Source organism: Dromaius novaehollandiae, chromosome 13 (assembly GCF_036370855.1).
Source record: "Dromaius novaehollandiae isolate bDroNov1 chromosome 13, bDroNov1.hap1, whole genome shotgun sequence".
Classification (NCBI taxonomy): Eukaryota; Metazoa; Chordata; class Aves; order Casuariiformes; family Dromaiidae; genus Dromaius; species Dromaius novaehollandiae.
Genome location: NC_088110.1, coordinates 10180900 through 10206984, shown reverse-complemented (window position 1 = coordinate 10206984; position 26085 = coordinate 10180900). Strand labels below are relative to the sequence as shown.

The 26085-nt window shown below is 36.1% G+C and overlaps 1 protein-coding gene across 1 annotated transcript in view; it reads right to left on the bottom strand.

Moving 5' to 3' along the window:
* ITFG1 (integrin alpha FG-GAP repeat containing 1) overlaps positions 1–26085 on the bottom strand; it is a 103569-nt gene that overhangs the window by 60708 nt on the left and 16776 nt on the right. Inside the window, exons 7-8 of the mRNA XM_026102244.2 lie at positions 7217–7278; positions 3500–3584 (exon numbers count right to left, since the gene is read on the bottom strand). Of these exons, the coding sequence (XP_025958029.2) occupies positions 3500–3584; positions 7217–7278 (147 nt within the window). The remainder of the gene's footprint in view (positions 1–3499; positions 3585–7216; positions 7279–26085) is intronic.

The following is a 26085-nucleotide window of genomic DNA, read 5'->3' as shown; positions in this document are numbered from 1 at the left end:
TTGATTATTGTAAAACTAGTGCTGGGAAGATGAAGAAAAAACTGATGCACTGCTCAATTTCTTACCCACTGTTACGGCAAAGGAAAGATAAATTAGATATCTAAAATCATACAGTACTCAAGCAGTAAGTTTGAAATCGAAGTTACAAGCTTTCTTCCATAATTGTCAGAGTAAACTTTGTTCCTCTACAGAAAATTTATATTTATAGCATCCTTTTTACATGTTTAGGAAAATTAAAATATAGATCAGGAACTTAAGATGGGAAGATGCTGGCAATTGTAAAGCCTGATTCAAAACAGGGCTCAAAAAAAGAAAAAAAGGCAGCCCCCAAAGTGCATAAACACCTCATTTTCTTTATTAAAGCCAGAAATTGTCATATTTGTTCCTTCAGACCTAATTATAGATGCTAATTCTTTTTCCTTATCTTCCACACACAGAGATTCAAACCTCTCTACCAATTATCTTCTATTGCCAAGACAGCAGTCTATAAGCCATCATATCCAATCCTTACCAAGTCCAGAAAGAACAATTTTAAATCTTCTTCCCTCCTTTTTCCTACAATTAAAGACTGCTGTAGAAAGCAAATCTACTCCCTACACACGCTTTCAATTAAAGAACTCTACTTCTAGAAACAGATGCAAACCTCCAGTTCTGCAGCTAAACAGATGACAAGCCATATGAGAGAATCATTTTCCAACATAAAAGACAAGAAACATTCATTCTTAAATATTTATATTTAATATTTGGAATGTCTCTTCTGTGTTTCAAAGTCATCTTTTAAGCACTTTGTAAATTGGAACCCGTGCATCAAATTTCTTTACCCTTAATTTTTGCATGCTTATTAGAACTGACTAAAGGACATTACTACACTTAGCCATAAAAAGATCTTAAAAAACAAATTATCCTTGTAAAATTTACCTATATCCCAAGAAAGCATGATTTCATACCCCCAAAAAGGCTTGCATCTGTTTGTTTTCCTTAATGATTTTGAAAACATCAACTTATATCAGCCTAGTTTGAGAGAGGCAGAGCTGTTTCACAAACAGTATTTCTGCAAGTTTCATGAAAATCTACACAGTGAGAGATATCTCTAAATACGTGTCTCCCTTTGAGGGGAAGGAGGGCAGAGAGACCATAACCCACTTTCCAGCCTTCACTGTGGAGTGACCTGACTGATCTGGATTCATCTGTGAAAGATAAAGATGACTGTGAGAACATAACTGTTCAGGAAGAGGGAGCAAGACCCTCATACTGTAAGATTTATGCTGGGTATTCAAGCACATAGATGGAGTGGCTGAGATCTTTCAGATCATTTCCAAAAAGTCAGCATCTCCTCCCACTGATAATACTGATGATTCTCTGCCTGGCTATCCTCTTTGTCATATTTGCTGCCCTTCTGTATTTATTTGTGTGCATTTCTTATGTCCCTGCAAGCATTCCCTCCCGTTATAGGACCTCTTATTAGAAAAACTGGTCCACTATCGCCTGACTCTGATGTTTCATCTATGGGGTTGCTGATAGCTAGCAGAGCAGGGCACGGAGCAGCTGGCGATGGAACTCGGAAACTAGGGCTAGCGGAGTGGCAGGGGCTGCTGTCGTACCCCGGGCAGCACCCAAAGCACGGGGTGCCGCGCCGCTGCAGCGCTGCGCTGTTGTGCACTCCAGCTGAAGCTTCAGACTCTCCGCAGAACATCTGAACACATTTTTTTGTTTTGAATTCACGCATACACACAAGGAACTGTTTCAAATTTTTATTTTCCTCCACCATAATTTGAATAATTTGCAACTGTGCATTACTTAACCATTAATATGTAAGCTCTGAATTTTCCATCAGTGAGATGAACGTATTTCTTTAAAATGTGCTCATAAAAATACCCATTTAGGAATGCTGTTCAATTTATTCACATTTTTCAAAATTTTAACTTTTCTTTAGTGTTTGAACAGTTCCAATTTTTCTTTGTGAAAATATCCCAGAGTTTATTAAAATCCCATTAATTATGATAAATGTTTAGAAATATGCATAATTTGGGCTCATGAGCTACCGAACACAAAGATGAAAAAATCCTACATAAAGATTGCTTGTCACATTGCCATCTTCAAAATAAAATCTGATATATGCTTAGCACCTGTTAACACACATTATTCAGAACATCAGCTTGGAAAATGGTTACAAAATCCCCAATAAATTAAAAAATGTTTTAATTGCAAAAAATAAGTGTTCTTTATATTTGTAGATAGTTTAAACAGTAATTAACCCTCTGATTTTGAAGGATTTTACAAAACATGTTAAATATTTAATGGAAGAATCCAATCATCTTTCAGCTTCTACCTTAATTCATTTAGTATAGATCTCTAACCCCATCCATAGCTGCTATAAAAGGGACTAATGTAAGTCAACTGTTCAGCAGAGGTGTTCTTTAGCTAAAGGTCAGCCAACAGCTTTGCTCCAAGTGTTAAGAATATGCTTAAGTGGCAGCATAGAACAACAGAACCAGATTCTAATATGGAGTCTGACTCTTTAATAAGTGTCACAGTTCCTTAAAATCAAAACGATGCAACAAGGCTACCATTTGACAGTGTTTAAAGGCAGGCTCAGTCTGACAATTAACAAGTGTGATGTATAAATATCATAAATTAGCCATTTAAGTAGTCATCTACTTTCAATAGGGTCAGCACAACCAGTCTTGCAGCACTTTTATTTGGGTGGCAAAATTCTTATTTTAGTACACAGGAAAAAATGGATTTTTTGGACTAAAAAAAAAAAAAAAAAAACAAACAAACAACCCACTGTTTCCTTTTGTCCATGAAACGACATACACATTGATCAGTCACAACTGACTGAAAAAGTACATGATAGTAGACAAATCTGTCTAGGCTGTCACTAACACTTGATAAAAAAAATTTACATATAAATTTTTTTCTTCTGCCCCAAAGCTTTCCAGAATTTTCAATTAAAACCATTAACATTTTATTATGTTGCATGAATCTTTATACAAGTAATTTTAATTCATTTACACTTTGGCCTTATTAATTGGGGCAAATGAAAAATTTATGAACATTGACTCAATATTTTCTGAAAAAATTGTTTTAGGAAAACCATTGTGCACTAAATGCAAGTTTGCTTGTTTAGGGAAAGAAAAGATCATGAAAAAAGAAAGCATTTATATGTCTGACAAAAACAGGTTTGACATTGTACTATGCCTCAAAGCAACTGTAAATGTCCTCAAACGTAGCATTCAAAAGCTAGACATATGTGATGCAGCATTCACTGGAATAGCCAAAGTTGAATTACGTTGAACTTATTAATAAATTATTCCCAGATATTTCTAGATCTAATAATAATTAAGAAGGGGGGGGGAAGGAGGGAGAGAGAGGGAGAGAGACAGAACAGATTTATAACTAAATATTTTTACTTCTTTGTTCTTTGATTTAGAATAGCTAACCAAATTAATAAAGAGAAACATTCAGGCAGTAAGTAGTTTAGGAAAATAAAACTCACCAAAATCTGCAAACACAGACTGTCCAACAACCTGCATACCTTCAGGTTTTTCCTTACTTTTTATAGTTTTAGAGAAGTTCCCATCCTATCAACAGGATAAAAGTGACAGAAAAACTGAACTGTAGACAAAGTTATAAAGTTTGACTTTTGACCTACAGATAATACGTATCAATAAAAAGGGCTTAAGTAGGTAATAGAGACATTCCAACTATGGAAAAAATGCACTATTTAAAAATTGGGATCGAACTGTTGTACTCTAAATCTTTCATGGAATCCTATGGAAGTCTGCTAGTAATTGTATTCAGATACAAATATCCACAGATTTTGCTCTGTTATTAGGAAGAGATTGGGTTATTCCAGCAGCATAATTTAAATCATAATTGAATGATTATGAATACTAACATTTTATATATAGTGACATGTAATTTTTATAGGTATCACTACATATATATGTACATACATATAAATACATACACATACACGTAAAAAACAGATTCTGATTTTACTTTTCCATCTGGAAATAACTTGATTTTACATTAGGTTTGCTTTAGGTCTTGTTCTAATTAAAAGCTAGGCCTGCAGAAGACATAATATTCCAGTATGCCATCAGAAAGATGAAGAAGGGTGCGGGATCCTTATTTATCATAGAAATGGACCGCAACTGTGGAACAGATCCATTTAAGTTAAGTTTCTTAACCAAATAAGATGACTCAAGGCCTACTTTTCTAGTCATTGCAATCAGCTCATACAAAATTCCATGCACACAAGAATACATAAAGCCATTATAAGTTATGAAATAATGGAAATGAGGAAACAGTCAGCAATCTATTAATCGACTTTTAGTCTGCGTGCTTTGTAAGTCACAAGTAACAACAGAGCGTTGTTGTTTACATGCCAACTACTGACTTTTTTCATTTTTGCAATCGAATCCTCATACATATGCATGTTGAAGGAAAGTGGGTCATCAGCTACCACTGGTGAGGCAGATCCACACATGGCTATAGATGGACACGTCACAGGATGCCAGCAGTCATTAGAGGTATCTCTGGGCTGTTATCCACCAGCTTTATCTGTGCTGAACTTGGCAGGAGCTGCAGTTGCTCATTTCACGATCTTACCTTTCCCTAAGGTTTGAGAGCAGTTCTTCCTCGCTATACACGCTTTCAGTGATTCTACCTAAAAGCATTCAGCTTTTTTTAACCCCCTATCTCTTCGCCTGCATTCAGCTTCTAAGGCTAATGCAGTCATCCAAGGACATGGCTCCCCTTTCCTTGCAGGGGATCTTTGCGATATATCCCTACCAACATCTGCAACACACTCCTATACTCCTGCCATTCCCCCACTGTAGCATTCTGCTGACGAGAACACATGCTCCCAACTGAGTACAGTGATAATCCTGAGAATTTCAATACTGTTAATGGCAAAAGGACATAAAAATCAGTAGTATTTTGAGTTCATTCTTCTCTGACAGAATTCGGCTTTCCCTTTAACTGAAATTCTATGAATAACCTGCCAGAAGAGCCAGTTTCTCAGGAATAATCAGACTTCAGTGAGAGATATGACACTATTTTCTGGATTATCTGTAATTACTCATATTGCTTGCCCACGTCATATTCAGTTTGCAGACTTCAATGCTGTTGAAGACGCGTCTTTGGAAACAGATTTTCCCTGAATGTTTGACTACATATTTTTTCCTTGGCATATAGTTTATGATGACTTAGTTGGGAGGAAAAGAAAAAAAAGAAAAAAAAAGAAAAAAAAAAGAGGAGAGAGCCTCAACTGTAGTCGCTTGGGCAATATTTACAGGCAAGTTTCAAAGAGGCATATAAATGGAAAACGCAAAGCTTCAACAGTACACCTCTTGATGCAACACCTCTTTTTCATGCTCAATATGTCTATTCTAAAATAGCTATTTTTTTAATGAATTCATAAACCATATTGATGCAGAAACATATTTACCACTTTAGAAGAAAATGGTGTATTTGGTTATAAGCTCCAAAAGAATTATCTGACTGCAGGCTTGAGCTCGTAATCTTTAGTCATGCAAATCATCTCCATGCAGTAAAGACGACTAGGCCCTGTGCTCAATTGACCGGAAGAAAAGGATATCATAAAGGCAAATATTTTAGAAGCATTTTATAGTATATCAGTGATGGCAATTACGCTGCCTAGCTTTGTAGAGAGATTTAATAGCTTTTAATAGACCAATGGAGGTCTTTTAAGATTGATATGTGTACACCAGAGAATTCTAAAATATATTTAAGAGAAATATCTTACTGGGCTGAACTATCCCAAAGCATAGGATTCATTCTTTCTAAAGAAAGAATTAATCTATGTAAACTAACTGTATTATGTAGGAATATATTCAGAATGTACAAATTTGGAAAATCCAAAATTTGTAGGAAAATTAAAAAATACAGGAGACAGGTTAAATGCCTTGTGTAGTTGCTACTGCTGAATCGCTCAATAATGAAATTCCTCAAATTTAAAAAAAGAAAAAAAAATCAATCATCTTTAAGTCCGTATAAAACCTAAATATACAGAATTTATGACCAACTGCTTTATTTATTTATTTATTCTTTTAAATCTCTACCACAGCTCTCATTACTTTCGGTTAAAAAGTTCTATTTGAAGACCACCTGGCAGCTGAGAAACAAAAAAAGCTTTACTTTATTTTATTTTATTATTATTATTTTTTACACATTTCCAGCTCAGCAGCTGGCTGAAGAATGCCATGCTGACACAGGCAGAACTATATTCCCAGTTCTACACTGATTCATTGTGACATGACGGATAAATCCAGGTAAATACAGCCTCAAAAATCCATTTCTCAGCTAATAAGAAACAACATTAATCATAGTCTATTAAAACAAAAAGGCAAACTTTAACATATGCACACACTAAGATTCTTAACTACAGTCCTCTTCTGGATAGCAACCTTGGTATAAAGGATGCACTTAGCTCCAAATCGACTTACATTTCTATCTGGTATAAACAATGAGATTCTTCACTGATCCTGGCCATTTCTACAGGTTAAGCAATACAATAGCACAATTGAAAAAACCAAACAGCAAACACGCACAACAAAAAACTCATTACTTCTGGTTCCAGACACCATCCAGACATTTTTGAAGGTGTAGCTGATTGGTACACTCTGGCATAAAACTTTCGAGCAGGCAGTAAGAATATGGCTACCTCAATTTTTTTGTTTAGTGTTTTAGTAATTTCTTGAGTTGTATTTGGGTAACTTAGGACTCTTAGGAGGTTCCCAGCCATAACTACAATAAATAGCCTGAAGGTCAGAAGTGACATTTTTAAACCTCCGTCCCACAAAATCTGACCTGAGACCTGAAGTCACAGTTCTGAAAAAATTTACTCAAAAAAAATCAAAAAGTCTTTGACACACAACAAGAATAAAAAAATCTGGTCAGGCTTTTCTTCATAAACCACCATGCTGACTAAATGTCAGTAATCTCTGTTACAGTGTTACGAAGGTTGGCTGACTGGTATACTTGGTAGTCATGCTAAAAAACCTGCAGAGGAATATATACTGACTAAATCTCCTCCAGTGAGGAGGATTCTCAGACTGAATGCAATAGTGCAGTTAGTGTCTCTTAACATCATTTCCACTCATTCCTAAACCCAGGAATGCCAGATAGCCGCTCCTGTTTAAGATATTATGTGTTAATAGAATGGTTACTTCGTTTTTCCCCTTACCTTATTTATCCATGTCTCAAACTGAATGTTTTGGGAATCTGATAACGTAGTAAGGAACAAATCTGAAAAGATAAACATAAGAGAAATACAATATTTAACATTAGACTACATACAAATATTTAACTCACTCTATAAAGGTACTATATGATATAATTCTTAAATAAAATACACATATTGCATGTATTTCATAGCTTAAATTTATACTCGTTATGTTTTGAATGCATATTTAACAAGATTAAAAAAAAATCTATTTTCATCCCTTGTACTCTTCTGTATAAATGTATATACCTTCTGCACTTAACTTCTGCATTTGTATTGGTTATATATGTTAGCCTCACGTGCACTAGTAAGCGTTGGAACATTACATATGCACACTGAAGACAACATTTCTTAATAGTAAAGATAGAAACAGATCTCAAACCTAAAACGTATATGCCATTACATTCCTAGCCAGTTAAAATTAAAAACAGATAACAACAACAACAACAAAAAAAAAAGAAAAATCCCACCAACCATCCTTTTTCTAGGTTTTGGATATACAGATTTAAGCAAGAGATACACTGTTGACAGGAGGAGAAAATAAGATGGAGGAATATCTCAAGCTTCCTTTAAAACAAAATTCTCTTAATGGTCAGACAGTCCAAAGGAGTGCCTCAGAGGTTTTATCAGACAATGCCTGAAAGAGGAGCTCATACTTTTCATTGTCATTTAGGAAAACACCCAAATAAGGAAAAGGGGAGGAAAAGGGTTTATAAATGGCATAACAATCCCCTGAAGAATAAAGTTTAGTGCACAGAAAATCCATAAGAAAGATATCCTTTTAGATTTAAGCACTCAACTGCTTTTTCATTGTCTTCCTCCCCCAAGTTTAAGACATCATTATTTGAGTTGGAACACAATCATTCTGCAGGCAGAAAAAAAGATTTTTTTAAAAAATGGAATATTAATGCCTTACCCTGAGGTGCTATGCTGAATAAGCAGGCGGAATGCTGCACAGGGGACTTCCAGTGACACACTAAGGGGTATTGTCTTCCAGCAAAAAAAATGTCTGCTTGCAGATTCCTACCCCCACTCCCAAACCTGAGAACTGTACTAATTAATTTTATTCCCCTGAATACCTGAAATATATACTAAGAGAGGATACAGCATACAATCTTCAAAATCTGCATAACTGACAGTATTTTTATTTATTTTTTTTAACAATTTAAGATTTTTTTTTCTTAGAAAGTGTTAAAGATGTTTTTTAAAACAAATCTATCAAGGATTCATAGCAGGGGCCATATGGCTACAAGGGCAATCTGATCTACAGCATACACGTGAAAAGCCTTAGCATGACAATGTGCTTCATTGGAATTTAAATTTTTTCTTAATCCTTTGGCATTTTTTGAGGAAAGAGTCAGATCTCATGTATAACATTCTAAGCATAACATAGATGTACACAGAAAATATTTATAAACTTCCAACTCTTAACTTTGCATGTAGAAGGAAGTTTGCACAGTATTGCTGATAATCACTAGATATAAACTAGAAAAATATTAAAAATTTAATAGAAGAAAAAAAAAGAGAAACATGGTAACAACGGAAGCTTTAGCCTCACTTTGTTGCAAGCCAAAATGCCACTAAATCTTTGAAAAGAGTTTCTGAGGTTCAAATAAGAATTCCCAGCAGGTTGTAGTACATCCATGTCGTAATTAGCACTGGAATCTGCAATTCGTTACGGGCCGAGATGTACACAGATTATGCCACAATAGGCACTTTAAGCATTATATGTAACGACACAGCAAATGGCTAGTAATTGACTGGTAAATATAAGAAGTTGCCTGACCTTTCCTAACCTTCCGTAGACACTTTGGTTGGTGCTATATCTGTTTTCCCCCCACTTCTCTGAGTCAGTTTTGTGCAGTGCAGCCATGACCTCCTACCTTTAACTGCTAAGCCAAGCTCCCTGGCTGGTCCCCTGTGCAAGGTGAGATCTTGGGGAGCACTGACCTGGCATTCCCACTGCTGATACTACGCTTAGACATGTTTGATGACCCTGTCCCAGAAATAGGCATGGGAAATCCAGCTCTAACCAGGCGGTTATTACTAGGGCAAATAAATGCATCAACTTTTATATACCACAGTTATGCTTCTAGGGTAGAAAAACCCAAATACAAAAGAAATATGTGAGTGAGTTATGTTGGGGATGTTATGAAGTCCATAGCTCTGCAAGTCACTTATTTAAGGTTAAAACAGTGTTTAAAAATAAAAATACCAGAAACATAGCAGCATTATCCCCTGACAGTGATTTAGCAGGCAATGGAATTCCATTTAATGATCATTCCTAATTTTAAAACCTTTTCTAATGGAGCATGCTGTAACTTCTCAGTAAAAAAAACAAACAAAAAAGCACACCAAAAACCCTCACCCTTTTCTTCAATAGGAAGATGTGGTACCGTGTATAATATCCTTACAGTAGATCACTCAGAATGGAGAGAAATGAACATCCTTAACTTATTGGAAGCCATATAAACACCACTAAAAATTAAAGTATCCATAAGTAGCAATATAGTTTTTTTATTATTATTTGAGCTTTACAGAGTAAACGTCTCAGATTATAGCTCCTCAGAGAGCATAATGGCCATGTTCTGACTGTACTTGAAAGATACTCCAGATTGTAGCTCCATCTAAGCTGAACAACAGGCCACAGTCAGTCAGCTGCTCGCTGTGATGGGGGAACAACGGCAGCTAAGTAAACTGCAAAGTATATAACCCTCTTGAAACACAGCCATTTCCAGCTCCCTCAAATACCGGTAAATTACTTTTAACAGAGCACTAACAACTATGCTGTGTTACACATACACATGCGGTTTGTGAAAGCACATAACAAAAGGGAAGAAGTTTGCAATGAATTTTTCTTACACATTAAAAAAAACCAAACATTTTTTCCCTTTCTTGGTCTGAAGCATTTTACATCAATTGTTTCCCCCCCCCCAACCTAAACTGGTGTCATAACAAGCATACAGAAATATTCAGAAACATGACTGCACTGGCAATTGCAGTAAAAGGAAGGCAAGGAACAATAGGCATATAAAATCTCAGATATCAGGACCAGAATCAAACATAGCTTTAAAATAAACATTAAACACTGGGGTCGGGTGAGGGAACTAGAGGAGAGAGCCACAGTGGCTGGGATGTCGCCCAGCTTAGTAATAAAAATAATGAACACATTTAGCTATCCGCTGCATGGGAGGAATAAATCAAGACACTAAACGCAAGTCAAACTACAAAGAGCTAATACAAAGGCAATAATTTAACACGTCTAACAAGTTTACCATGTTAAAAAAAAAAAAAAAGATGTGCTTACAGATTTAAAGTCTTTGTTCAACCACCGTACAAACCAGGCATTTCAATGTGAACACGCTTGTTTCACATTTTGAAATGAGGAAGACAGAGCTATGTTTTCAGGGGAGGCAATCCAAAGTACGTTTCTTTGGTTTGCAAGACGTCCGTGCTGAATATGGGATGGGGCAAGGACCTCTACAGCAACTTAAAGCTGATGAAATTCAGCAACATACCCGTATCTCACCAAACACTCTCCCACCTCCCCTAAAAGAAAAAAAGCCTCAAAACGACTCTCGACAGTTAGTTTATGACTTCACCCCCTTCAATATACTTCTCTGTCTCTCCTTTTTCCTATCTTGAGGCATACACATTATGTTCAACCAAGGGCACAGATATAACAAAAACAGCTCCAAGCCTACCACTGCATGTTACCGGTGCAGTGCAACGCTACGCCAGGCAAAGATAGCAGCTTATACCGCAGAAATAGTACAGATGAACTAGTGCCATGCTGCTCCTAAGTTACTGCAATGAGCCATGATTTTCCATAGGACAAATTGATACAGGCACAGGAACACATCCTCTGGCTCCACAATCAGCTGAACCAACTCAGCTGGTATTTTAATGCCAATTGTCCTCCTTTTTTATCCTTAAGCCTTCTCACATACAACATGTCTCAAATTCTGATGCATATTTTCATTTGTGAATCTCCTCCCCTTGTACTGAATCAAGAAACCAAATACTTAATATTTTAAAGTAATTTTCCTTTTCGAAAAAGAGTGAGAGAATTCAAAGCACACAAAAGAAAACATTTATTTACAGAAAAAGCAGTGTAAAAATACTTCATGCAATGTAATTTGAAAACTTATTTGTCTAAGGATATGCTGCCGTGTTGCCTTTGGCAGGCAGTTCTGGTAGCAATTTCAGCTGTAGAAAATAAAAACCATTTGCACGCAGATCTGTAAGTTTAAAAAGCAGAGAGAAAGTACTGAGTGCTGGATAATACCCTCTGCTCAAATGTTGATGGGCCTAATGACAGCACAACACGAGATATTTACAGACTGAGTTTATACGCTTAGATAACCCTGAGCTCAAGGAACTTCAGTACTTACCAAGTACACAAGTTATATTACAGAGACTGGACAACAGGTACATAAATGGATACTAACAGGAATAGGAAAGGATGTACCTCCTAACAACCCGATTACAACAATTGTAGGTTCTGGGGAAATCCCACGGAAACAGACTGCAGCAGGAGAAAACCAGCCTGGCCACTTTCTAAATAGTATGCTCCTAGTGCCGCTGCCAGGGAAAGGGTGTTGCTGGACGGACCACTTGACTAAGCCCGTAGGGCAATTCTTTTGCTCTCAGCTTGTGACAACATGTAAAAAGATGAGTAAAAATCCATGACAGTTGGGATGGGGCAAGGACCCCATGTCAGATTCAGGCAGATTTCCCGAAACGTGCCACCTACAGCCTAACTGAATGGCTAGAATTAAGAAACACATTACTGTCTGAGAGAGAACGTTTCTCCTAAGCGGGTGCAAAGTCAAGCGTGTTCGAGTTTAAATATACTTTGCTATTTTTGATTTAACAGGCAGTGGTTAACACGAAAACAACATAAGTGATAGGAAAGTTCATAAACAAAATTCCACAGCCTGTGAGCAAGATAAAGAATCAAGGAGCTTCCCCAGTATTTTAGATCCACAGAACCGAAAAACAACCTAAATATAAACCAAACACTTATTACGGAAGACAACTGACACATGCTGTGACACAGAAAAGCACTGCACTAGCATTTTAGTCACAGCTTACTTTCCCTAAAAAACGAGCTGGTGAGCAAATTTGGCTGTTCTTGAATTTAACTGGCACAGTGATAAAATACTGCTGGCCAGTCTCTACTACTTCTCATCAACAAATATATATCCTGAAGAACATCACATTCATTCCTATGAAAACAGAAATGGAGATTATTAGAAATTTATGTTTCGGCTTGAAAAAGGGTATAATATTCCAGTACTGTGCTACAAGCTTCCAGCAACCTAAAGACATGTTACAGAGGAACCATCACAGTTCCACCCATCCTTCTTTGATGGGATCAGCTGATTTTGATATGCTAGCAACATAAGGCCCTGTGAAGACTGAAAAACTTGCTTGGGCAGCTAGACTATACTAGGTTTAGTGACATTAAGGCTACATTATATCAACACCAAAGCCAGCCCAGATGCATCCACCTACACTGTCCCAAATCAGCTAGTTCCATTTCTGACTCTTTCTGTGTAATATAGCTAATGGAAAGCTATGCAACTACTAAGCTAGTTTTTGGTGACCCATCTTAGGCACCATAAGCATGCCATTCTTCTATGGGGCCTCAGAAACCTAGAGTGAGGATGCACGATCGCTAACTACCTACTGAGAGTCTGACACATGCAAAGGTATCAGGCATGACAAAGGAATTCTACAGCAAGGACAGACTAAAATGCAGCACAGCATTCAACTCAGCTTCAACTCAAACGTGAAAGCAGTTCTGTTTTTCCTGCAATCCCTAGCTTCTTACACTGTGCATCTCACAATTTTTGGTGCAGATGCAGGAAGAATCATACAGGCAGTTCTTTGCTAAACAGCCCTACTCCTAACAGCAGGTCCATCCCTCATCCTTATCCCACAATATTCTTTACACAGACAATCCTAGGCTCCTCTCATCCCAAGCTTATGCAACTATGACTCTCTTACCCACACACTCCTAGATCCTCCTCTGGTGACTTCTAATCCATCTGCTAACATCCTCTTCCTGCAGCAATTCACACAGTGTTTGCTTCTCACCCTCTTCTTCTAAATTCCCTACCTTCAGCCCAGATTTTTTCTCCACCTACTGATGTCTGTTCCTCCTCTTTCCTGTGTGCCACCTCTACCTTTGCTCCCTGTGCTCAGTTAAGTGTCCAAACACCGGCAATAGTCTAGAACTACAATGGAAGGGAAGGCTGTGTTAATCCCTGGCTGTGGTATGCTCAATATAAATAGATATTTTGGAAAGGCAGTATTAGCAATTAAGGAAAGAAAAACAGTTGATATTTCTAAAACATGTTTCAAACTGGCCAAATTTGGATGGGCTTAATATTAGAACAGCAAAAGCTTGTTCAAAAAGATCTTCCTGTCTTCCAGAGAGGATGTTTCAAATCCTTGCCCCAAAGAAACCAAGCACTAGGTTATCAAGAAAAAAAAGTTATCAAGTACTAAACCAGCTCTGCCCTCACTTCGGTTTGTGAAAATTGCTAAGCAAGTATAACCAAAGGTTAGAAAAAGTTCAAACTGGAAGAAGATGGATAGCTTGGAAGACTTCAGCCCAACTGCAGAACTTCAGACGACCTTACTAGGGTAGACAATATTACCAACTCTACTTCCAACGTTCCTTTTTCCCCATAAGTACTGCTAGGAAATAACGAGAAAGCATAACTATACAGATTCCGCTCTATGCTTGCTGCTGAATATCCTTGCATTTTCCTTCACTTTTGAATGTTGTAAAAAACAGTTCTATTTATAGATTGAGTGTTCATTTCACTAATGACTGATTTGACCTTTCTGTTTAATGTCAGAGGGCTTTATTTTAGAATCAAAACCTTCACCATCTCTGGTTGTCTTCAGAACCACCAGGTCACAAGCAATATTCTTTTAAGTTACAGCTTGACTTCACGTTTACTTCAGAACTTTAAAATAATAAAAATAAAAAAAGAAAGAAAATGCCTTTTTTAAAAAAAACACTATCAAAATGCAAGAATAGGCATGTGAGTTTCCATCTTATAAAAGAGGATATTAACCAAATAGAACATATATTTGTACATTTCAAATGTATAAAAAATTCCTCATTTTTTGTGGGAGAGCAGGTATATTAGTACATATATTTAATAAACATTCAGTTAGAAGTTAATTGCAGGTATGAATGTGTCTACTTGTATGCATCAGCATAATGTGCTGAACTAAATATCTGCTTCTCCATAGATTTAAGTGTCTGACAGAATGGGTACGCTGTCAGCTGTGTTAAAATCATTCAATGCCATACAGCATAAAGACTAACAAACAAGATTATTTCCTCTATTTCCATTACAGATGGACCCATTTTTAAGGGGAATCCCACCCTAAGGGTATTTAAAAATATAAAAAGAAGAAAAAAACTACTTACTTATTAGTCAATCCAAGTAATTTTGATATGCATGAGCTTAATTTTATACAACAGCATTATAATTGCAGTCAGTTTTATTTACTACATCATTTTTCCATTTCTGCTTCTATTAATAAATTTTGTGCTTCTGTTTATAGATTTTTCACTCAGGTAGCAGCCTTCTATTATTTGTTATTCAGATTTATTTGGTGATTAGTTTGAGTGGGCTTTTTTTTTTGGCCAGTTATTAATTTGTTGCAAAATAGCTGGCATTCAGACTGTACAAATAACAGGCCTAGCTAAAATAATTTAGTTTTTACAATATAGATATGAGGACAAGTACCAATACTAATGAATTTGCAATTAACTTGTCATGAATTTTGGGTACTATTCACATAAAATAATAAGTTTGGGAACCATTCCATCCAGTAACCTCCTCTTCTGAAATATTTATGCAAAATGAGAGGACTTCATACAGTTCAAACAAGCTAATTCATTTTTGCAAATTTTTAAGAAATGTGTTTTATTATAAAAGAGGTTTTGAATAACTTTTCCATGAGCACTAGTACTAAAGCTTTTCAGATGGATCTTTCAAAGTTTAGTAATGTTTATCAGAACTATGTAGTAAAGCAGATTATAAACAACTATAAACAACATAATTAGTACATTTAAATCCCTGTTCATTGTTAAGAGTGACTACAGAAAAAAAATCTGTATGTATTAATTCACAAGCATCATTTAAATGGAAAAGCTTTAAATTAGTTTTATGCAGAACATTTATGTTTCTGATTATGCAAATCAGGTGGGACTAGTCACATTTTAAATGCTAAAACCCAGAAGACAAACAGAATTTCCACTGTGAAACATATTTTCAGAATAAAGCCAACAATATTTTTTCAAGCAACAGAAGATGACCGCTCAGCGTTAAGAGTACTTTCCTAACCCTTTTTCCACATTCAGTGCTTCCTAGGCAAAATGCTCTTTGGGCTAGAACCGATGTTCCTCCTGCCTATAATAATTATTGATTCCCATAAAAACATATTAGCAACTCGTATTTCCTTAATGGTAATTAGAATACAGACCATGCATCTTTGTAAAGCATACTGGCATCCTCAAACATAATAAAATTTGAGCATAACTCAAATTGTGTTTTGAACCACAACATAACTCTTACTGGTACTAACCAGATCAGTGGGGCTCTCTTCCTAAATATACTTCTAAATTCCTGAGTTTTTGCATTTAAAATCATTATACAACTCTTAAGTTAGACAACAGCAGACCTCTCGCCACAGTTAGCTTACCCTGCCCTCAATTATTTTGTTACTGAATGAATATACCAGTTTCCAAATCAGGCTTCTCAAACTAAATTCATTTTCTATTTCCAATTTCATACTTGACTATCAGGAATCACAGAGCTGCATGCATCCTTTGCAGGTAAGAATGGAAAAGTCAGTAAGACAGGTCACTTGTCTCAAAGATGCTAAAGCAAGCTGATTTTGTTTATGGTTGACCCATTCTTCCCCAGCCCCCAATCTCAAATGTAAACCTTTCACTTAGCAAAAAGGTCAGAAATTCAACAACACCCAAAAACATTTAGCAAGTACATTAGTTCTTTTATCGCTCTGGAAAATCTGCCAGCTTTGGTGTCATCCATAAAGCTTATTATCATCTACTGTACACATTCTTTCTGTTGTAATGACCAAAAATACATTTGGTAAATAAAAAACCCCAACAACATTCAGACTGAGAATTTAGTACGGAACAGCAATCTGCTCTAATATTACTGTATTTTCTTTCAGCTACCTCTTTGACAAGCTGCACACATTTAAGAGTAATATTCCTAAAAAGTAAGTATGCAAATAGCCTGCATCATCAGACATGCCATGCTAGGGAAGGGACTTCTCAGCCTACAGTGGTAAAATGGAAGCTGCCCACATGCACTTGCATAGGTGTGTTTTGATACAGAAGTCATACTGCCTTTAAGCTAATTTACTGTATGTCTGAAGAAACTGGTTATGACCCCAAAATGCCTTGCTGTATTAGCATTTCTAAACCTATTTCACTGACTGGTCAGATCCTCTTGAAGTCTTACTGCATTCCTTCGATACCTTCTATCCTGAATCTGCCTGTTCCTAGGTAATTCTTTTTCTCTTTATCAGTGAATCACCATAGTCTTTTTCCAGGATTTTTCCCCCCACGCATAGGTTTGGCCTTCCGGGATGAAGAGGTGCTGTCTAGTACACCACCTTATCCCTGAGTCATTCTAACTCCAGAGAGGTGCAGACATGAATGTTACTGCAACCACATAAATAAAGTTTTTCTTCCCTGAGTCTATCACCTAAACTGATGCAAGAAAGTATGCTGCTTTGCCAGAATGCTGACAAAACCATGACCAGAGAGATTTGCTTCAGAAGGAGATGGCATTTGTAAATCAGGACCCGAGTATGAGAGGGATAAGACTGAGGTAAGAGACATACCCCTGTTGCGATAGCCACTTTTTCTGCAAGGCAAAAATGAAGACATCTTCTTCACCCTCTTCACTTAGAAGAGACAATTTTGTGCCTGGATACTTCCTGCAGTATCTTGAAAAACAGAGACCCTCCTGTAGGCCATTTGGTTTCCAAAGGGGGTGGGGTGGGGTGGGGGAAGAGAGAGAAAAAACAAAAGAAAAAGGAGACTTCTTCCTTTCAGTAAAAGTTTTTTTAAAAAAATTGTCTATTTTTCTTCAGTTGCTTTGCAAACCAAATCTATGGCTCTATGTTGCGGAACGGAACAGCAGAAGAGTGGCAGAGACAACGAATACACTAGGCATTTGACTTCTTCCAGCCCATGAAAGAAATCGCACCCCATAAGAAACTGAACTTCCATCCAAAATTTCTATTATGGATAGGGGGAGAAAAAAGGAAATCCTCAGTGGGCATAGCAGCATCCCTAATTAATGCCACCTCATGTAACTGGTGTTCAGAGAGAGAAAGACAACAATTATCTGCCATCAGTCTCGCAGCTATTGGCAGCCCTTCTCCCAATGAACTGCACACTGGCTTAACAACTCAACCCAATTCCTGTCATTTCTGTCTTTCCCCACAATTAGCACTTTCTAACTGAGACTATAAAAGCGAGTAAGTGGATAGTCTTTATTCTTTAGAGGGACAATCACACACTGAAACATCATTAAAAGATATGGAATTTAAAAAGTGCATATTGGTGTTAGGTAAAAAAAAAAAAAAAAAAAAAAAAAAGGTTAAAAGTAAATTCCACCAGCAAGCACTCCAGTGGCTTTGCTGTAAATGATATATTCCTATAAAATTATAAAGTAGAAATTGATTAGGTTGATATGCAGAAGGTAGTGTTAAAAGACAGCATGCACTGACTTTCAATTTCTTAAATACCGCATCAGTCCTTTGAAAAACCAGAAATATAAAGTTACCTGATAACAGTTTTAGTCAGCACTGAATTCCATTGTTGCACATAATTGACAGCAGAGCAATTACAACCACCCTGACATCTTCCGGAGATTTCTTTTGCCTTTTTTTTAAACTTCAGGACACACTGCTTTTTTCCCCACTCTGTATGTGGTATCAAAATTGATGTGTTCACCACACAACCTGCAGTACTTGGAAATAATGCTTATAAACGCAAATCCCTTTGGTACACCTAAACAGTAGGAAAATCTGCAACTGTGAAAATTTTTTTTGATAATAAAAATATGGCAGTGAGGTAAGAGTCAAAACTGTTTTTTAAACAAACATGATCCCCAATGCCAAAGCCTTATCCTCATACAAAGGGGTCCTTGCCATGAAACACTTTTTTTTTTTTTTGCAGCTGCTCTATTAGCCAATTTAAATCATTCTAATTGGAATTTACTCTGAAGTTATTCAGAAACAGTCATACTTATGCAAATAGTCCAGCACACATATTCCCTTATCTTTTGGAAAACATCTGTCAGGCCTCGGTTGCGCTCATGCCTGTTTGGAAAACAAGTGTAGGAATAAGGCAAGTCAGGTTAGGAGCGACACTCAGATCTTTCAAAAGGCTTGAGCCATGCTGGTCTACTGCTGGACACCTCGAGTGAGCATGTTACTGTAAGAGTAGTAGAAATGGTAAAACAGAGAACATGTTAGATCAGAAATACCATGTATACTAGAATTACAGAATACTACAGTTTACCACCTTCTTTTCTGAAATCTTTAAGGAAAAACTATGTTTATTTAAATATGCTAGTGTTGTTCAATAAGTCATCCTTAGAAAACATTTTTACCATCTTTACTATATGACCTCCCTCCTCCTATTTCAATAAAAGCTGACATGAAAGGTAGGGCTTCCATCCACCCCCCCCCCAAAGGCATAGCACAATGCAAGCAGAAAACGTGCTTGCACCACACCTCACAGGAGAACTGCTTTGGAAGTAAAAGTAACATGCATATAGGAATGCATTTTCATACATTTGACCACTACAATAGTCACTTGCTGACAGTTGATTTCATATCAATGAACGGGCAAGATGTGAACAGCTACCTATCATAATCTGGCCAATTAATTTAAGCAAACTTTGCTTTCAAATACATTTTTTCTTTTAGCTAGAAATGAAAGGAGTTAAATTGTCTACTGTTTAAAGAAAAGTCCAAAGAGAAACACTAAAACAAAATGCTTTATATTGTTTCTCAAAGGCTTAGCCATAGACAAATAAATTCAGCTATACAGTAACATATCTACTATTTCCAGTGCTGAAGTTCACAGTTATTAAAAGCACTAAGAAACAAGCTTGTTAGCAATCACAGTTTCTTACAGAGACTGATCAAAGAGAGGAATTTAAAAACTAAAAGGGCTTGGGTTAATTCTCATACCAGATGTCCAGGTTATAGAGCTTGGTGAGATTTGTTTACTTTCAGAGTTACTTAGTATGAAATAATATCATTCATCTTTTTAAAAGAAATTTAGTCTTGGTACTAGTCTTCAGTCCTCTATCTAAACCTAATTCAGCAGCTGAAAAAGTCATTGGCTTCTTTGTTCAGTAAAGATGCTATATCAATCTCTAGCATATCATTAAAAGTTTCAAAAGAAAAAGCCTTTGAGACACTTCATTTTGGCAATTTTAAAATTAAATTTGGTAAGCAGATACCAGAGGTGATGTGATCTTTTGGAAAGGTTAGGCAAAACTTGAGATAAAAGAGGTGTTTCTTTTCTCTAGAGAGTCCTTTCATTCTTTATCTTTCTTCAGGAGGAAAGTCACGAGTATGAAAAGCGGTAACGGCAAAAGCAGAGCAATCTCAGCAGCCCGAGGAGGAGAGGCACTTAATTTAACCAAGCAATACTTCTCGTGTTCCTGTGCAGTGTTCAAAACCAAGTGGACGAACACAGATTAAAAAAAGAGATCACTTTAGACAATATTTGTAGTGAGAGAGAACAGATTTGTAAATAGCAAAAAAACCCACCAACCAAAACAAACATCCCCCTCCCCTCCCAGAAAAACAGACACAGATTGAGCTTCTCCAAAACAGATCCCATGTAACTTGCAGAATGCATTTTTGTCTCCATTATTCACTGTAAACTCTCAGGTAAGCTTCTTATCTGAGCTTAAAACAGGTAGGAAATTAGAAGCTATACCATTCAAGGAAAGAAATGGTGACAGGGCATTACTGAATGTATATCTTGGGGGAGAAGAGGGAGGCCAAAAGAATGAGAGCAATTTGACTCTGGAATGAAGAAAGTATATATATATTTTTAAAGTGCCACCCATGATAAATAAGTTATAAGAGGCCAGATAATTTGTTTGCAAACATAACAAATCTAGTTGCTTTAATATGGAATTTTGGTCATATTTTGGTTAATACAGAATCTAGTTATTTTAACACAGAATCTATTAAATAAAATAAGCTTTGATGTTAATACATATGTAGAGAGAGGTTACCAGTTTTCATCAAGATCCAACACTAAAAATATAATCTAATTAGATAAGAGTCTGACATTAGGCATAACAGTGTCTTCGGAATCAAGGTTTAACTGATTACAACTCAAAAGTCACCTGGGAACTGAATGATTAGCTATCAAGAAGAAAGCAATCTACATTTATGGGTATAAACTAAGATGTAGGACTCAAAAAGAAAACACATTGTAAATGTTCTGGGACATTAGCTTTCTAGATTCCCAGAGCAAAACAACATAAGAGAATTAACCATCAGAAAACAGTAGAGAGATTAGCAATTAGTTTATAGCAAGCTGTTACTGACTAATTATTTTTCCACTTAGTTTTCCCAAAATCAAATTTATGAATTTTTTTTCACTGTGTGTGAACAGCTCTAGAAATATTTGCAATTACACACACAGTGTGCCAGTGTTTTAACTGCCAGACGGGTTACAAAACCAGTACTTCCAAACCTTGGAATCGCATAACCGAACAAGGCATGTTATACATTAATACATTAAATATTTTTCATAGCATTTAAGGATACATCTGCCACTAAGAAAGAATTTACAGCATGATTCACAGTCCAAGGCAGTTTGACCCATGCATATGAATGTACTTAAATATTTGCAGGGCTATGGCCTGATTTTTTTTTTTTGGTAGACTAAAAACTTGAAGTGTACACAAATTTATTGCTTATTAATAATTCTTTTGTTACAGTAATTAGGGATTTGAATGCTGGCTTAGGAAGTCAGCCTTAGCCCTAACTGAACATTTTATACTTTAAGATGTTTTGATTAGAAGCATTTGAATTACATAACTAGAAAAAAAATGTAGCAAGATAACTGCTATTCTAAAAACTTCAACTTTAGATGAAGCACTCTAAAACATTATAAGCTTAAACTTCATTTTGGTCCAAAGTATTTCTCTGAAAATGCTAACTGTGGCAGTAAATATCAGCGATGACACAGATAAAATATGGTAGTCTACTACCTAGCTTGGAATAGATGATCTGTATCGATACACAAATCTACATCCTTTCTGTGTGGTCTTTACCAAGTTCTTTTACCTTTCTGTGCCTCAGTTTCCAGCTATAACATCCTTTTTCTACCTTTCCTCTCAGTATTTCAACTGCAAAATCTTCAGTGTAACAACTGTGTTCAGAATAGTGTTTACTTAATAAAACAGTATCATCTCTAGCTCTTGACTGACACACTTAATCTTTGTCAAAAATGGCTATCAAGTTCCTATTCACTTTTAATTGAGTGGATTGGAAGTTACTTTTCATCTGCTTCACTATCAGCCAAAAGAGTTAAATGCTGCTGAAGTACTACTTTTAACTTACATGATGCAAATCTTTCGGATTGAGCATATGACTTTTTGAGACTGGCTTCTCACCTGAGGAACGTGATTTGGAGATGCTCACCTACACTGTCGTGCTCTATAGCACACATCTAAAGTTAGGGGCATTCAGACAGGCTATTATCAGCTTCAAGATTGTTTCCTTGAGCTAGCTGTTAGCCACAGTTGTCGTTAGTTCCTATTATATATTATTAAACACATCTCGCATCCACAAAAGATGAGGCATAGCCTCATCTTTCAGTCTACCTCAGTGCATGTAGACACAGTGACACCAGTGTAGGACAGAATTCTGATCTCAGATGACTAGGTATCAAGTTTAGATCTTTGGCAAATAAGTAGTGGATACCTGAATAATGTACTATTCAGGTGCGAAGGAAAACATGTGACTGTATCTAACGTTTTTAAATATAGCCACCATCTCATATGTTTAGATATATAAAAAGCCGCAATTACACATACGTATCATTTCTTGCTTGAAATGATTGCTGAAGTCAGTAAGATTTGGCATATCAAATTGATCCAGAGGAATAACAACATAACCTCATTTTTAGATGTTATAACTTTTAGTGCTGAGAAGCCATTAAGGTTCATATTTAAATATACAGTTACTCTCACTTTTTAAAATCCAAAGGAATATTCTACTTTTCATGAAAGAAACATGAAAAATCTTCAACGAACTGCTGAAGAAAAATTTAACTACAACATTTAAATGCACATCCAAATATACCCAAAAGACAGCAGAACTGAATATTTCTATCTGAAGTTCAGTGATGCCTTCACTGTTTTTCATTTCTAATAGGCAGAACATTTCTCAATCAGTATAAAACCCCTGCATGTCAATTTAACAGAGCACGCCACATTACCAAAGTGCATGACTTATTGAAGTCCAGGCATCTGAAATATGACTACGAGATAAATTAATGATACAGTAACTTCTTGTACTGCTTAGGGAATATGAGTTACATAACATGAAAAATTCATGCTACTTTTTGAGAATTTGTACATCTATGTGCTTTCAGCTGTAAACATCATCTACCAATTACATTAAAATTAAATTGTATAACATACATACTATTTAACAAAGAGGGCCTTCTTTAACATTAACAAAATGTTAAAAATTTTTTAAAAAGCTGTTAATGAAGAGTTACATTGGAAATGAGTGGCTATAGAGCAAAACAAAGCAAGTAAGTACAATTACAGAAAACTTTCAGGAAGTTTCTCCCAGAAAGAAATATTAGAAGTCAGATGACCTGAGAACTGGAGGAAGACTCAAACTAAATATGACAGCCAGAGATGCTAGCTCTTTTAACTCTGCCAGTCTCGTGATACTTAGCATTCCTCTTAGCATGCCCACTCTTAAACTGTTTAGGAATCTCAACATGCATAAAAAAAAAATATATAGTTTTATGATTGTTGTGAGCAGACATAGGAAATATATATCATTAAGAGCCCATAATCAAAGAAAACACCCAATTCATTATTTTAGAAAGAACTCAAGATGTCACGAGCCTGACCTGTTTTCTGAATAGCTGAATATATTCAGAATAGAGCCCTGATTATATACTTTTAATCTGTACCCTTATAAATATGGCTGTACGGAAACAAATACAATTGTAAGCCTAAAATTGGGTTAAGCAAAATGCATCCATTTTTTATTATTAATTACTGGACCATTCAAACAACCGAAAATTTATGGACGGATATTTTTCTGTTGGAAGAGAAATAAGTAAAATCAGTTTGGGATTATCACTCCTATTTGTGATGATACAATGTGCAACAGCAAAAAGTACTATTGAAAACATCTTGTCCCTTGCTATTGATAGCTTAGCTCACGGGTCTAAGACCGGTAAGCACTTTTACTAACGTTATTACTCAGTCCTGAACGAAAATATTCATAGTACAGTAGTCCATAGCTATGGAACATAATGGTATAAAACTCAAGTGTTTTCCTGTAGCTGGCAGATGCATTAGCAATAAAATAAATCACTTTGCCTATACTGAATACAAGCAAGCCAACACAGTAGCCACCTTTGCAAACATTACTAAAAAAGGTGAAAGTTCTGCAGGAAAAAAGCCAGCTCATTATCTGTACTGCCCCACCTTCTACAGGCAGATACTATTTTCCTACTTTCTAGGGATGCTTTGAAGCAAGACATGCTGTATGATGGCATTTCAGATAAGACCAGGATAATGCCAAATGGAACAAGGCACCAAAAAAAAAAAGCAGAAAATTCTTCACCACTGATACATTTTAATCAATACTGACTGCTTTTCGGGAAGCTTTACTTTAGTCTTACTTTTACTTTATTTACTTTAATAAATGGGTTAAATTCAAGAATGTTTATGTGAAAGAGCAAAATGATAGGAGCATCTATCCTACAAGGAGAGGCTAAGAGTGCTGGGATTGTTTAACTTCCAGAAGGGCTTGGAGGGAGGCTTATCAATGTGTACAAATACCTGATGGGAAGGAATAAAGAAGATGGAGATAAACTCTTCTCAGTGGTGCCCAGTGACAGGATGAGAGGCAATGGGCACAAACTGATATACAGGAATTTCCACCTAAACTTAAGAAAAAGCTTTATCACTCTGAGAGTGGTCAAACATTGGAACAGGTTGCCCAGAGAGGTTGTGGGGTATCTGTGCTTGAGACAATACACACTTTATATGCATGTACACTAGATGCTTGAAAATTTTGTATTTACTTTATCCTCATCCACAAAGTGCACATACACCCTTCAGTAACAATTGCATACTCCTGCAAATTTTTATATGAGTTATGTTGAGTTCCTGCGTAACTCAAAACTGCTTATTGAATTAAAAATTATAAGCAATTGAGATTTCTACAAGATGACATTTTATTTAAAAATGGCAGCAGCATTACTGACTGAAATAACCTAGTTTAAATCTCTCCGAGAAAGATTACTATCATCTTTGTTCTGGTTAGTGGATTTTTGGATTTATAAAGTCCTTACACAGTTAGCCTTTCATGAAGCATTGTTAGGATTAAAAACATCTTTATGAACATGTTTGCATATAATGAAATCATAACAATTCAACTTCATTTCACCCAAAGCAGGAAAAGGGTGCCAATTAAAAGCAGTGTTTTGAGGGCTTAATTTCTTGGCAGGTTGAAAACGGGTTAGGCTATAGCCTAGCAAAAAGATTCTGAGCCCAGAGATAATTTTTTTTTATGTTGAGCATACTTTAAATCTCCTAAGCTGTTTATAATGATACAGTTGCCAAAAATAGTCTAGCTAGAAATCACTGAATTGGCTGCATCTGTTACAGAACAGAAAGAGAGCCTCAAAACACAGCAGAATACTAGAAAATGAGAAAATGGTTTTAGAAAGAAAGTAAGAGATGGGGTATTCTGAAGGTTTGTGTTTTTTTTAATCTGTAAACAAAACAAGTATATCCATTTTAGGTACAACTATATCTTCATATTCATGAACAGTGGCAGTGCCCATTAATACCGAATTTTTCACAGTATCAAGAAGAAAAACAAAAAACACGAAACCCATAGTAACACCAAATATTATGATATTAAGTCTTTTGGACAACAAGATTTCGGTACGCAGAGTGTTCTCCTGCTTCCTCATCAATGACTCCTTCCCAATTGATAGGATTTTGATGCGGACCAGGACCTGTCCTTAATGAGGTTCTGCTCCCCCTCAAGAACTGTAGTGCAGGTTAATACCAAGTCACAATGATCTCTCATCTTCACATTTCCCTGAACTATCCAGTAAATCATAGACCTCTACTTACTGCATAAAGAAATAACATGTCAATAACATGACAATACTCCTCCCTTAGCTGGGGCAATGTTACCTTACAACACTAGAAATGCTAAGGAGGAATGCAGATAAACAGGAAAAACATCTAGCTATCTTTTTCAAAGTCTATCCAGACTGCGCAGAGCAAGACATAGGGCTGGTGGTGTGCACATGACAGCAATATCAGCACGTTATTTTGGTACCGTTTGGCAAAAGCACAGTATTACCATTACTATAGAGATAATTACTTTTTTCTTTTTTTTGATGTCAGCTGACTACTTCTATGAGTCACTTGCCAAACTCTGTACAGACTAACACAAATTACATGAGACTGTGAGAAAATTAAACAGACATT